General features: G+C 40.2%; 2 protein-coding genes across 6 annotated transcripts in view; one reads left to right on the top strand and one right to left on the bottom strand.

Annotated features, from left to right (window-relative positions):
• Positions 1 to 1,394: 1,394 nt before the first annotated feature.
• On the bottom strand, positions 1,395 to 6,229 carry LOC145238073 (uncharacterized). Its single transcript, XM_080101118.1, has 2 exons — positions 4,847 to 6,229; positions 1,395 to 2,868 (listed from the first exon to the last, which is right to left on the bottom strand). The coding sequence occupies exons 1-2, from the start codon at positions 6,128 to 6,130 to the stop codon at positions 2,530 to 2,532; spliced, it is 1,623 nt and encodes a 540-aa protein (XP_079957244.1). The 5' UTR covers positions 6,131 to 6,229; the 3' UTR covers positions 1,395 to 2,529.
• Positions 3,437 to 14,428, top strand: part of LOC145238074 (neuronal acetylcholine receptor subunit alpha-7-like) — a 35,055-nt gene continuing 24,063 nt past the window's right edge. For 2 of the 5 annotated variants that reach the window (XM_080101126.1, XM_080101123.1), the window contains exons 1-4: positions 9,878 to 10,404; positions 10,469 to 10,850; positions 13,963 to 14,092; positions 14,219 to 14,260. The gene's annotated coding sequence lies outside the window, so the exon portion shown is untranslated. Of the gene's footprint in view, positions 3,524 to 9,877; positions 10,405 to 10,468; positions 10,851 to 13,962; positions 14,261 to 14,428 lie in introns of those variants that run through there. The other 3 variants (XM_080101124.1, XM_080101122.1, XM_080101125.1) reach the window with 2 other exon arrangements.

Here is a 14,428-nt window from a genome sequence, read left to right as displayed (position 1 = left end):
AACCTTGTTACCACCAGGCAAGGTTGAATACAGTATATTCTGCCTTAACGTCGTGATCGACTCTTGTCTGATCAGCCAGACGAGTTCCCACCTAATCATCACCTCCAAGTGTTACCGCTGGATAATTGAACTCACACTTAACCCCGCTTAGTCAGTGCCACAATTACCCCCTCCATTTCCCTGTGAACTACAATTACGAAGATTTCCTCGTCCTATGACGCAACATTGAATCATATGGCTTGCTGCCAAATTCAGGTCACACATTAGGGTAAGTACCTGTCGGTGGTGACGCGACGAATCCTTGGGAAGAAATTTTTTTCTATGCGAACAAAAAAATAACTTCATTTTATTCGCTCCGAAAATTTGTCTAAAAATGTAGGTGTGCTATTACTTTATGCTGCAACTGTTGGGTGTCCATGGCGACGGCGTTTAATTTGTCTACAATTAAGACAATTGTCTAAAACATTTGTAAGCTATCAGTTTATTTTACAATATCCATGGCAACTGTTGGAGGTTGAGATATTGCCGAATCAAATCACTTAAAATCACCTTTCATTATCACCATAAGTGTGAAATCACCATGACAACTGCATGTGACGTAACTCGCCATTTTAAACCGCATCCTTCATCGTGTGGTTGAAATAATTGTTTCCACGTCATCCAGCGGTTACTGTGGTTGCTCAAGGGTATATTGGATTGCGTAATATTGGTTTTAGTGTACTTAGAGCTGTAAATAGATATCCGGTACAGGGGGGAATTGTCTTAACCGCCGCGTATGTTGGATTTAAGATTACAAATGTTAATGATGGTTTTGAACGGATACATCAATGTTTTTTTGTGTTTTTTTTAAATAAGGGAAATGATTTGTTCCAAAAATTAAATACAAAAGTGTGTTTAGTTTTTCGGAGTGCTTTTTACCGCAATCTATCAACAAAAAATCGTTCCTTTTTATTTTCTTTGATTCGCATGTTCAAGTATTTTGTGCAAACGTTTCGCAAGGCAGGACTCCCAATGAGATTTAAAACTTATTGTTTAAGATCTTTACATGCCCTTGACCTCTAAAGTTGATCTCTGCTGTTTAAAACGCAGCTTTCACTTAGATTTCTAAAAATCTGTCCCACATTGTCCGAGATATAATTTCCGCTGATCCGTTATACGTCTCATGTTAACTTGACGTTCAAAACAATGAAATTTCCAAACCCGTGTTGCCTGGTTTTCTAAACCTCAAATCTCCTTAAATTTCCCTCCGGTTCATTCTATTGAAGCGCCGTGCATCCGATGAGCGAGCATCTAATTTCACGAGCAGGCACTTGACAAGTTGACAGGAACGCCTCTAATCGTGTTGTCGTATTTACGACGCCCGCTCATCCAACCCAGTGTTTAGAGAACCTTAATTGTCGGGCAGTTACGGTTGTTTATTGTTTTATCATTCCGGACGCACACATAGAGAAGAAACAAGACGACAGCACGAGAAAAAGAACACCGATCACAATCGCGCATGTGTGACGTCATAAAGAGACATATGAAACGCAAAAATATTCGATATTTACAAGAGAATGCAGAAAATGCAAAACGTGTTTTGCACGAAACCGCAAAAAGATATCAGCAAAGATAAAAAAATAGGCTCAAATCGGTGTCATTTCAATTTGTATGGCTTACTGTTTAAAACACATTACAGGGTAATGATCAAATACGGTTAGGCACATGCAGATGTAAAAAAACAGCCTCTCCAGGCTTTTCGCCAATTGCTCAACTTCAAAAAGGCGATACAATAACAAACAAGTGGAAATGGTCAATTGGGCTGTGACCTACAAAAATCACGTTGTGGTTTAAATTGACTAAACCGTTTGTGGACCTTGACTAATTTGAAATCTCTTCGAGGAGTTGGGTTGCAATATAATCGACAATCGCTAGGTTTTGGGTGAAAACAAAACCGGCGAACGGGCGGGCAGTTGTCAAACCAGTCCCACCGCATTCAATACAACACCTCGACAGACTTATGCAACTGTTGACCGTGATTTAATGCAAGTCCTAAATTAAACAGTACTTGCGGGGCCTGGTTAATGACCAGTCGTTCACGGGATGTGTCTTATGCTGTTAGGACACAAACTAAATTTATGAAAAAGTAGACAATTTCATTACTGCATTTATCAGTTATATGTGTTGGATTTTTTTACAACCCCAATATTTATCTTAAACGTAAATAGCACAATGCAGTACGAGACAAGAAAGACTATTTTGTGCGGAATTACTGGCATTGTTTGCAACCGAGCAATCTTATTGGTTGTGTTTTGAATGGCCAGTAAAGATTTACCACAAGTGTTTGTCAAATATTCATTCCCAATTTTCCCAACCAGCACCTAGTTCCGACAAATGAAAAGTGAAAGAGCACAAAATAAATATCAGATTGTAAGTTGAGTGGATAAAAAAAAACAGAGGTTAAAAACTCAGTTTGATTTGCCAATTCGTCATGTATTCAATTTTGCAACCTTTTCTTTGGTTCCATAAAAAAACTTAGTCCTGACAAAATCATGGGCACACGTCGACTTCGGGCTTAACTTCGGCGGATTCTTTTTCATCCACTGAGCTCGACGAATTCAACCGTAAACCGGATGAGGCCACCTCATAAATTCCGCTGTCGCAATCTGATCTCGCCGAATCATTTGAGTTATGTCGGACGGCCAGAGCGCGTTTAGGAGCAATTTCCTCAATTTTTACATCTTTCTCAGCACTTGTTTGCTTTCGGAGAGTTTTCTTCACTTTAGGTCCGAGAAGACACACTTGCATCTCGGTTTCTTTTGCTTGAAGTTCTTTGCAAGCTTTAATTGCGCCCTTGGGATCGTCAAATTCAACCACAGCACAGGTTACCTGAAAAAACATAAACAACATAATCATTAATTACTGCAAAACTATTCATTATTATTGTTTTTGTAAGCTACGTTTGACAGCATAAACAATGAAAAATACGTACAAGTCAAATATTTAGTACAGTTTAAATAATTTACCCCTAACTCTGCCCAAAAAAATTGTTTTAGGCGCAAAAAACAGTTTGTTTTGATTGTTTCGGTTGAGTAGTTTATCAATTATGACGCACAAAGTGGGAAAATGGGCGGCAAGCATTTCCAGGTTTGTGGTTAGAAGTTGAAGTGTTGTGAAGTGGATTTTGGAGTTATTTAGACAATATATGGTGACTTTAAACAAGTTTTCTTGACATTTGCAAACCGAAACTGTTTTAATCTTTTGCAACTGTTTTTTATCTTTTTGAGTGTTTGGGTTCAAAAAGTGGTAAAAACACCATTTTTAACAACTTTGTAAAAACTAGAATATTTTTCAAACAGCTGTTTAAGTTGTTTACAGTTTTTATCATTCTAGGTAAGGAAAGAAATTGGAAAATATATTGTAACTAATCTTTGCAGGATATAGTAACAATGATAAGTAGGCCTTTTTAGTTGGATTACATGAACTAACTGCCTTGACTAAATTTACAATGAAGCAATGCTTAATTAAGAAACATGAGTACGAGGTAAGAATTTACTGTTTTGTTTATTGTTTCAACAAAAACATTATAATTTTCTTTTGAATATGTTTACAAAATAAGAACCAACTCTTGTAACAGTTTGACGATTCTTCGTTATATTAGCTAATGTACAAAAGTACCACAGGTCAAAAATGCTGTGTTTTATGAACTGCGTGTTTTATGTTATGCTTTATTTGCACTACCTTTTTCGTGTATATGTGACCTGCTAAACATTTTTCTCGGCGCGCCAACCTATGCCTTGCGGGGTGAACTGATAGGCATTCAAAACCGGGCCCGGTTTAGGACGTCACAGTAAAAACATTGTTTCGTCAGAAACGAGGCATAAACAAGACAAAGTAGCGGTCAATTTTATTTGTTACCCATGCAACCATCTTGTTTCCAGGTCAAATTAGATTGTTTTATCAGTTTTAGGCTAGCCCTTATTCGCTGTTACTTCAATAATAGGTTTTTGTCCTTGCGAAAATCTATGCTTTGGTGGAAATTTTTGCTCTCTTTACAGCGCAGTATTTTTAGAATCACTTCTGTATGTCCTTATTTTCACACATGTACATGTTCTGATGGACAAAAATACTGTTATTGTGGTAATTTTGACTTCTCTGGCTACATGTTTTTGCCTCTGGGTATACAACAGCGGTTTAAAAACAGTTTGCCAAATTCATTTTTGTTACAAAACCTTAAAAACAGCAGCTCTTTTATGCACGGCGTCATAATTTTGCGATCAACGGTGACAAAGCAAGGCGAACTGCCCAGCGGTGGTGGGTAACGGTGCCGAAACATAATTACAGCCGCCTGGTACGAAGCACGTCGCTTTAGGCGCAAGACCGAACCTGGCACGGGGATATGTGGCGTACCAGACACAAGATATGCTGCTGTGCCGTTACCAAGCGGTGCTCGTATTGGCGTCTCCTAAAACACTTGCATTCTCAAGGCCACCGGAAATCCTACCAAGTGTTTGTCATAATAATTGCCCGAAGTCTATAAGTTTGTGCAAATGTAACTAATTCTAAAAATACTAATTCCTAAAAACGCACTGTTGTCATAGCGATCTATTAAAACGTTTAAATTGCCACGTATATATTTTTGTGTACAATCTCTCAGGCATTTTTGTTTCGCATAAACTAGCCTTTAGGTCTATGTTTAGTGTTCCAAAAAGGAAACTTCGGGAATTAAAGCCGCATAGTTTGCGTATGTAATGAATTCTATAGACTTGAAATACCAACACGTATTCCGTTTTCGCCAGCGTGTACGGGTTTTTTACAGCTACGCATATTTGCATGCATAAAATTTCAAACAGTTTTAATCTCTTACCTTCCCAAGATCTGCGATCGCAGTGGCGTATCCATGTAAATGATGTGGCAGGGGAACATTCGGCCGTAGCACGCGAAGTTGTGCGATTGTTCCGTAGCTTTTAAACAGGGCGGCGACTTTCTCCAGGTCGGCATCGGCGGACAGACGCGTTGCGAGCACCGACACGTTATCCTTGCATTTCGGCAGCTTCGCCGGCAGTGGACTGTTTCTCCTAACCTTCGTGGCATCCTGATTAAGTTCAAGCTTCCCTGAGCGTCGGAGCGCAAGCACAACCGACTTTAGATCGCGCGTTATCTTCTTTATCGCTTTTGTGCTGGCGACGAGCTTAACACTGATGAAGCCACGAGCAGTACGCCGTATTTGACGTAGGAGGTAGAGGTCTTTAGTGAGGTGCTCGTCGGAGAAAATCTCCTCGGCTTGTTCCATTATCATCTGCAGCATCATTTCGTACTTTGCATCCGGACTCGTTTCCCCGTTCAGCGACGCGGTGTCATCGTCCGTGGATTCCCGGGAAACGACACCGGAATCCCGGGTTACCGAAGAGGAATCGGTGGATGTGAGGAATGGGGAAGAGCAGCGGGATGAACAGACTGATGCAGAAGTCGAAAATGAGGGAAAAGAGGAATATCGGCAATTGGGAGAAGCGGAAACTGAGGAATTTGGGGACTGCGTGGAAAATGAGTCTGTTCGTAGGATTCCTGCGGGACGGAATGGGTGCATGACTGTTCCTTGCTCGTTTTTGTTGTTTTCCACTTGCTCAGGATGGGCGTTATTATCGTGGTTAACCGGTCGCTCGTAGTGGTAGAATGTCGTTCCGTCAAACGTGGTTGCAGTTACAAGTCCGTATGGTGTCATTTGTATTTGCGGAGTTATAGGCGGTGCTTCACACAACTGCTGTACAGGAGAAGGTAGATAAGTTATCGCGGGGTGGACGAAAGGCTGAGGATGGAATGGTTGGTTTTGAGGCATTTGTGGTGGAATTTGGTGATGATGAGGATGACAACACATCATCGGTCTTTCGTGGAGGCAATGACCAGGAGGTGGCATCATAGGTGGCGCTCCAGCACACGGTGGAATAGGATACATAGGCGGCATCGGTGGAAGAGATTTCTGCCGATTGAAGTTTGTGAAATGTCCTGTGCGCTGACCGCGTCGTGAAGAATGGTTCCGAGGTCTCCTTGTTCTCCCTTCTCGTTTTTTCGTGGTTGATTTTGTGTGCTCACTCTTTTCCATGACACTTACACCTTCAAAAATTGCTTTCGGCTTTTCGACGTCCACCGTCATTTTGTTGCTTCTTTCTTGGACTTTTATAAATATTGTTAACAAAACATGATATAGATTTCTTCTCTGCTACTTAAACCTATAACAAAGACGAAACGGTTAGGTAAAAAACAAAGCTATTTTGAAAAGCCCCTCAGTATGGTTAAGATTTTACCTATCAACAAAGGAGAATTAACAAAATACATTTTGCCTTTTAAAACAGACACTGTAACAAAACAACACCAGGTTATCACACGAGCCCTGCACATGATTGTAAGCGGACCTGAAACCCGGCTAGAACTAGAATTATTTAAAGCAATGCCTGAAATAGGCCCTGAAAGTTGGTTAAATTAAGGCACAACTGCAGTGGAGTGTTAATTCAAGCCCTAAACAAGCCCATTTCAATCGATCTGAACTCTCAACCCTACCCGTAATGCCCGGACTGATTTACAACTCCGGCACTGCATACGACGCCGACAAGGCGAACCGCTGTGCATTGAGCGCTGATTTCTCTCTCTGCCCTGTTCTACGAGACACCGGTGTTCCGCGAAGTATGCCGACGACTAACCACGCCCCATGCCCTGGACGCTGACTGCGGGGTTGAGGAATTGCTTCCGCCGAACTAAACCTGACCTAGAAATTCGATTTAACTAAACTGCAACTGGTTTTTGTTGCAACGTTTGACCGTTTTAGTAAACGTAATTATAATTTTATTGGATTCTACAAGATTCACATAAAAACTTGATTGTTTGATTAACGTGGAAACATAGAAGTGTTTCTACTTCAGCAAATTAACCAAAAAACTATTCATTTTCGATTTTATTTGAATGGTTTGCATTTTAAATTTTTTGCAGGTATTAGAGTCACTTTGAGAAACCTACATTATTCCGGTTTAGTTAAATGAGATCATGTGTTATTCGTTACACAGGCGTGAACGATAACAAATATTTTGCATTTCCACCACTTGTTAATGAACTATTCTAACTTGGCTTATTTGTTCACTAACAACGCTGTTCTGACTTGGTTTACGTAAGAGTTGGTGACATTTAAAACCGGAGCAGACCGCTGTTTATCTACCGTACACTGCAATTCGCTCATTTGTTATCTTAACACTCAGCGGTTTGTTTATTTTCACACTTACACTTTCCCATTGTTACCGATTCGTTCCCCATTATTCATTTCGAGCCCTATCATTTTCTCTTAAGACTTGCTACTGCTCTTCTCTGCCGAAGATAACGCACTGATCGATCCCCGCGCCAAGTAAAAGTTATTTCCGCTTGCCGGCGGCATTAACCTCCACATTCTTATTCTTACCCTTTCATTTCATGGCCCCGAGCTGCGGCCGAGTCAGTTTTTTGCGCCTAACCGCTTCCGGCCCTGATTCTATGTCTTGTCGCCACAATCTCGACATCGACTGTCAAAACCAAACGCTGATTGGCTGAACAACCAACCAATAGAAACTGTCCTGGTTTACTCTAAGGCAGTGGAATTTTATATTGACCGCATGCCACCTGACGACATTTTTTATCGCTGTGTCCCACCTAAACCCTGTTTTAAATGGGTAGAACAAGAGATTCCAAAAACAGTTAGGTTAGCATTGCCAAAAGTATATCCAATCTGATTTGAGTTAGGTATCGCACAAAACTACTCGCGTACCACTTTAAAAGCTCTGACGAACCACTCTATGGCAAGCGTCAAATTTTACGCCAAGGTTAAAAATAAAACATCAAGACGCCAAGAGGGTCTGAAACCACATTTGATTCTGAAACTGTTGCATTCATTGGGATTTAAATGTGCCATGTTTTCAGCCGGTCCCAAGTCGCTACTTAGTTATTACTAACGCCTCAGCGTGTAGGATTGCTTGAATCCGTATTAGATTTCAACTGACAACCGGCAAACATTGCATTGACTCTAAACTTCAAACACCGAAATTGCCGGATCACTTGGCATAGACGACTTTATAAACTACCTGACCATTGTCGCTCGCCTAAAAGAAGAAACTAACCCCGCTTGTGCCTTTTTCTTTCACCCGGAATCTGACCTCTCTCGCTTACCACCTTTTTTTCTTTTTTCTCTCACCCCCCATCGGCAAATTGTTAAAGCCGGCAATTTTGTAACTGCCTGATTTCGGCATTTGTCCTATTCATTTCAAAGTTGCCTCCGAATCGAGTAACTATGTCTCATGACGTAATTCTGAACGGTAACTTTTGGCTGTAAAAGTGGGACGAGACTTTCAAAAAGTAAATTTCTGAAGCATGACTCCAATTTTGTTGTGAAACCTAAAAACAACGTTAACAAAATTCTGCAGCAACTTTTTATTAACTAACATCTGTCTTTGTCATGCAACCAACTTACATTGTTTTGTGTCATAAACCGACAAAATTACGAATAAAAACAACCAAAACCTGACATTAAAAGGCAAATAATCTCCCTGGGCGCTTAAGACTCAAACACGGGACACGTTCTTTGTCGGGTTACAGTAACCCGGTACATTACCCAGGTCATTTAAAACCTCAACCAAGCTGCATTCTGCGGCTACTGTGACGTTTTTGTGGTTAAGATCGTGCAGCTGCAACATGCGCACCCTGTTGCATAATTTATTTACGTAAAAACGCAACATGTTTTAACTGGACTTGAAAAATTTGCCCAATTATCATAAACATGTGTGAAATATGATGCTTAGTTTTGTCCAACACTAACAATAATGATAGTGTTGTAATGATGGGGTATGTGATGCTAAGCAAACGTAATCTATGTAGATTGTAGAAGATGTAAGTAAAACCTAATTTCAGTTGACCTTGCTAACAGAATTGGTGAAATCAGTACTTCCCAGCCGGGGAGGAATTCCTCCCAAAGAAATTTTCATCCTAAGGGGGGACTTTACTGTGTTGCATGTGGTTTGTTAATAGACACTTAGGCTCTGGAAACATATCCTGTGAAGTTAATAAAATACCCAATTTTAAATGACCTTTGTATGGATTTGCATCTACTATGTAGTATAATGGGGAAGAACTGGGTTAAATTTGGGACAACTGTATAACATATTCTCTAAATACAAGTTAGACCCCACTGACATTCCTTGTAATAAATTAACGCCCTTCAATGCAATAAGCCCTGAGAAGTAGTAGGCAATCGTCCAACATTTGCGTTCTAACACCGCACTTGGCTGACTTGATTTGTGAACGCTGTAACGTTTTCGGTTATTACTAGAAGGCATTGCTTGGCCGGCGCCTATAAATTAGACTGGGAGAATGGTTCTGGGTGGTAAAGTCAATCACAATTAGAACCGCATACTTACCTCACTTGCGTAACATCGCTACCTTCTATGCAACTCAAGTAATAATGAAGTTGCGTAATTGCTGTAACCTTTGTTAAGTTGAACATAAGGAGACTTGTAAAAGCTAAATTGAATCTTAAAGATGCATCTGTGATGATGATATGGACCCTTGTGGAGGTTGTCCAAAGTTTTTTTCCACACATAACGATTAAATATGAGTTATATAACCATGGGCGCCGGCAGAAAATTTTGCAAGAGGGGGCAAATTTTGGCTGATACTTTACCGCAGCAAGAATTTGTTATAGCCATAAATCATATGAAGCCATAAATCGTGTACTTCACAATTGAGTTGCCTAAAAGTTAGAGCATTGAACAATGTCACAAATCCCCGCGCTGCCTATTTAATTAGGTTTGCTGCTAAATATGTTAAATTGAGGTACACTGAAATTCCAAGGGGGGGGGGGGGGGAGTGCCCCCTCTTGCCCCTACGTGGCGGCGCCCATGCATATGACATCGAATTCCTGGCGTTGAACTCACTATACAAGTCGATGTCTTAGCAGCTAGGAGCTTTTGAGGTTAGCCAAGTGATATCAACTACTTTTGAAATGACTGACTTGTTTAATCTTACTTTCGTATCAGGCGGTAACATCGAATAGAACTAAGCTGCCAGCTAGATTTCATCTCAAAATAACCCCACATTTCCACCAACTGGAACTCCACAATGACTTGTTTTCGAAAAAAATCCGGCTCCCCTTACGCGCGTCCCTTCTCCGTCGGCACTGTGACGTCATTATGCTATTTGTGCGAAGCGTCACCCGTGGGCAATACATTGAGCGGAGACGACCTGGCCCGGGGGTTGGCCTGCTTATGTGGTGTGATGTACAACGCCAGAAACTATAGCGTTTTCCCTTTCAGCTGCGGTCATTGTTCCGGTCCTACTCTAGACGATCTCGTTCGCCTTCAAGCAAAATGTTGAAAATACTTTGGATTGAAGTGTCTGGATGCAAAAACAGCTTTTGAGGTTAGCCAAGTGATATCAACTACTTTTGAAATGACTGACTTGTTTAATCTTACTTTCGTATCAGGCGGTAACATCGAGTAGAACTAAGCTGCCAGCTAGATTTCATCTCAAAATAACCCCACATTTCCACCAACTGGAACTCCACAATGACTTGTTACGAAAAAAATCCGGCTCCCCTTACGCGCGTCCCTTCTCCGTCGGCACTGTGACGTCATTATGCTATTTGTGCGAAGCGTCACCCATGGGCAATACATTGAGCGGAGACGACCTGGCCCGGGGGTTGGCCTGCTTATGTGGTGTGATGTACAACGCCAGAAACTATAGCGTTTTCCCTTTCAGCTGCGGTCATTGTTCCGGTCCTACTCTAGACGATCTCGTTCGCCTTCAAGCAAAATGTTGAAAATACTTTGGATTGAAGTGTCTGGATGCAAAAACAGCAACACGAGGTTCGTACCAGTCGCGTCAGTGTGCTTTCTGTCTGACAATAGTTGACAATATTATCTGGCACCTGGACAAATCAACCCAACTCAACATTGAATGTTTTTTCATGCATCACACACTTACCTCATGCGTGAAGCGGGTTCACGAACCAGCTCTGGGTTATCAACTGTTATTTTGTTGCAAAGGATTTTTTTGTCGCCCTTGCAGACGAACACATTTTCTACGAACACTTACTGAGTGACGCACCCATAACAGAAGCTACATGTAAAACAGCCGCTGAAAAAGCATATTTCACTTAAACTTTGACAACAAAAACGGCATGAAAAATTGTTTTGTTCATTTTTTGGTCAAAGATGCTAAAAATGTGTGAAAGTACCTTCAAAATTTGCATGATGTAAATATTGGTGGTATTTATGTGGCCGCTGTGCGCATTTCCACTTTAAAAGTTATTTTAACTTGTATTCAAATGTTGTTTGTCAAGATGTGTAAGTTGCAAAGTAAAATAATGAGTTTTGGAAAAAAACAAACTAGTATAGACAGTGTAAATTGCAAATGCCATTATTATAAGTTGCAAATTGAATTTTGAAACGATTTAAGGCAGCCATTTGTGCCTGACGCGGCCTGCCCCCTCAGCTGCCTTCGTCATAAGGCCACCACAAGCTTTATTTTCTATTTTGAAATGTCTTGCAGGGAGTCACACCGAAATTACTGTAGGCGGTTTGAACACAATCTCATGTCTAACTTAAGCTTGTTGCATAAGTTTGTGCGGTGGCGGAACATGATGCAAATAGCTTTGTTTTTTCGTCGTTTGCAATTCCAGCAGTTTATATTGTTTAACACATACTCGCAATGGAATTGTACCCCGTGTTTTTAAACTGGCTAAAGAGAAAAAACATGCGTTTTTATTTCGTAAATGTTAGGTATTTTGATCAAAAACATAAAAACCAGGATATCGGTTTAAGAAAGTCAGCGTTTTGGCAGTTGCTATTGTTTACTGTTAGAGGATATTTTTGCACAACAAGCAACGCCCTTGTGTGCATTTTATAAGTGTAAAAACGTGTTGTACCACTTACGTCCATATGTCATTTGCTAAAAAGCCAAACAAAAATCCAAAGGACAAATTGCTATTTTTTTGTTCTTTTGTTCTAACATGCTATTTTTGTTCTAATAATGCTACACCCACATTTGCCAAAATTCTGAAACATATTTTGGCAAGCTGCCATCTTCTACCGGGTCGTACAGTCAGTTAAGCTACTCGAATCGGAGATTGCTATCAACAAAGACGGGCAATTAACGTCGCATTCTTGATAACTACCGGCTTGTTAACGGACAGTGCCGCCCAATACTGACCTGGTTAACATCAAAAGTTGGTTTTTGGCAATCTTCACCCGCTCGAAAGCAACCGACAATTATCTATTCTCACTGTTATACTGCCACCAGTTTATAGCTTTGAACCGTGTTTTTCCCAAATACTTTGCTTCAGTTATTTCGGGTAGCTTTTTTGTGTTTGTTTTCTGGTTAATCAACCTAACCTTTTTGTTCATGCGAACTTTGAGAATATGCGGTGAAAAACTTGTTTAAAAAAAACTATTTTTGAAATTGTTCTTATATATCTTATTTGTAAAGGCGATCTATATTCCATAAACAGGCATAACAATCATCGACAATTGGTTGTGTAAAAAAAACTACAGACAGTATAAATATGTTTTGAAAATAAACGCAGTCAATATGTGTTGACGCATCGTTAGCCCAGCCAAGTTAGATCCCAAAAGGTGCAGAACAAACGTAGTTACCACAACCATAGTATGCATTTAACTATTCCTGTAAAATAGGTGGTGATGTAGAAGTTAAATTGAATTCATTTGATTACATAAAATATTGGTAAACACTTTTGTAAGTTCCCCGTAAAATATCTTTGCTGTTTAACTATTCGTTTGAAATAACGGACCTTTAACACTTTGCGCCTGTTTGACAAGCTTATGTGTATTTTACATAGTTACCTTTTCTCTCTTTGTTCGGCGGCGTGTTTATTTATTTATGACGCGGTTAACTTAAAGTGCTTTATTCACCTCTATGACGTAACATAGCCGTGGTTTTATTGTTCTACCGGCGTCGTAACGTTCTAGAATTGCGCAACAGCAGTGGTAATTACGTGCAACTTGTCTGCAGCTTGCAGCTTTGTCTTGCGCTCGAACTCGACCAGAAACGCAGCATTGTGACGTGTCAATCCATAAAACAATCGCCTCGCGCGATTTGCTCTTGTGACGCAACAATGCTTATTGTTACATCCAGGTGTTAAAATTTAAAACAGGTGTATGTCATATTTTACTTTCGGAAAGTTTACAGAAAAAATTACGGAAAAGTACATTCGCGTGGTTTTAATATACCAACATATACTAATAAATTTTCGGTGAACGTTGTTCGCGATGCAATGCACCATAAACAACATTTTGTTTTGAACACCAGCTGCTCGACAAGTCACAAAGCCCTCGACCCCAGTGATATTTTGTTGATAAAAGGTGACATTGCTTCAACTTCGGTTAATGCAACGTACAAAATAATTGGTACCTATTTCTTATTGTTCATTTTTCTGCTTTAGTCGCGATCTGTTGTACAGGAGACAACCAATTTTGTTAAATTCTCTATAAACAGCCAATTCATTTGTACCAGACTGCTTTGAAACATATTGTGCGACATACAACTGTTGTTAAGTGCGTTACAGTTTTTTTTATGATAATTACTTGAACAGACATTTTCCAACATTCCAACCTTATCTATACTGTAATACATTTAACAATAGTCTCACAGCAGTCAAAGGCGCTTAAACTTGGATCAGAATTTAAGTTCAATAGTGAACATGTAAGCCTATATCAAAACAATCGAAAAATACCAAACAAAAGATGTTTCAACGGAGTTACAACAAGACAGCTCAACGGCGAACTCGTTGTGAGCATAACGAACTTAGGCGTTGCCTATCCACTGATGATAAATATGAAACAATTAATAATATGTACATAAGCCAAGCATCGGCCAATACCCAGTTATTCTACTTTAAAATCCCTACTTAAGAGTAGGTAAAATACGTTCCAAAAATTCCAACAAAGGTTTCTTTCGCAGTTTCAACATGAACGAGAACCCGCCCAGGTGGAATTAGTACCACGAATTCAAAATCAAGTAAAGGGAAGCTTGGTTGAACCGATTGGAACGAGAGTTGTGATACCACAAAACTTATAACACCCAGCATAAGGTTCGGAGTGACACCATATACTGGTAGATTGTTGATTTGTTGACGGTTTTATCGTCCTTCACGTATGCGCTTCTAAAGCTCGGCTCAGCGCGGCTTTTCAATGTTTTTGTTGTTGTTTGAGAGAAGGTGGTACCAGGTTGGATGGGTGGAGCCAGCACTGACAAACAGGTTAGATGTGGTGCTTAATAATTTCGGTTTGCCTGTGGGCCAACTCTGAGAAACCAACATCCGATGTTCGTATTACTTAAATTTCTTCATGTGGTTACCATTAAGCCAACCTTAATCCATGTGGATGTGTTTACAGTGATCAACTAATTGCTGCTTATCCACTTGCGT

Source organism: Phallusia mammillata, chromosome 7 (genome assembly GCF_965637545.1).
Source record: "Phallusia mammillata chromosome 7, kaPhaMamm4.hap1.1, whole genome shotgun sequence".
In the NCBI taxonomy this organism is placed as follows: Eukaryota; Metazoa; Chordata; class Ascidiacea; order Phlebobranchia; family Ascidiidae; genus Phallusia; species Phallusia mammillata.
This window is presented reverse-complemented; position numbering and strand designations above follow the sequence as displayed.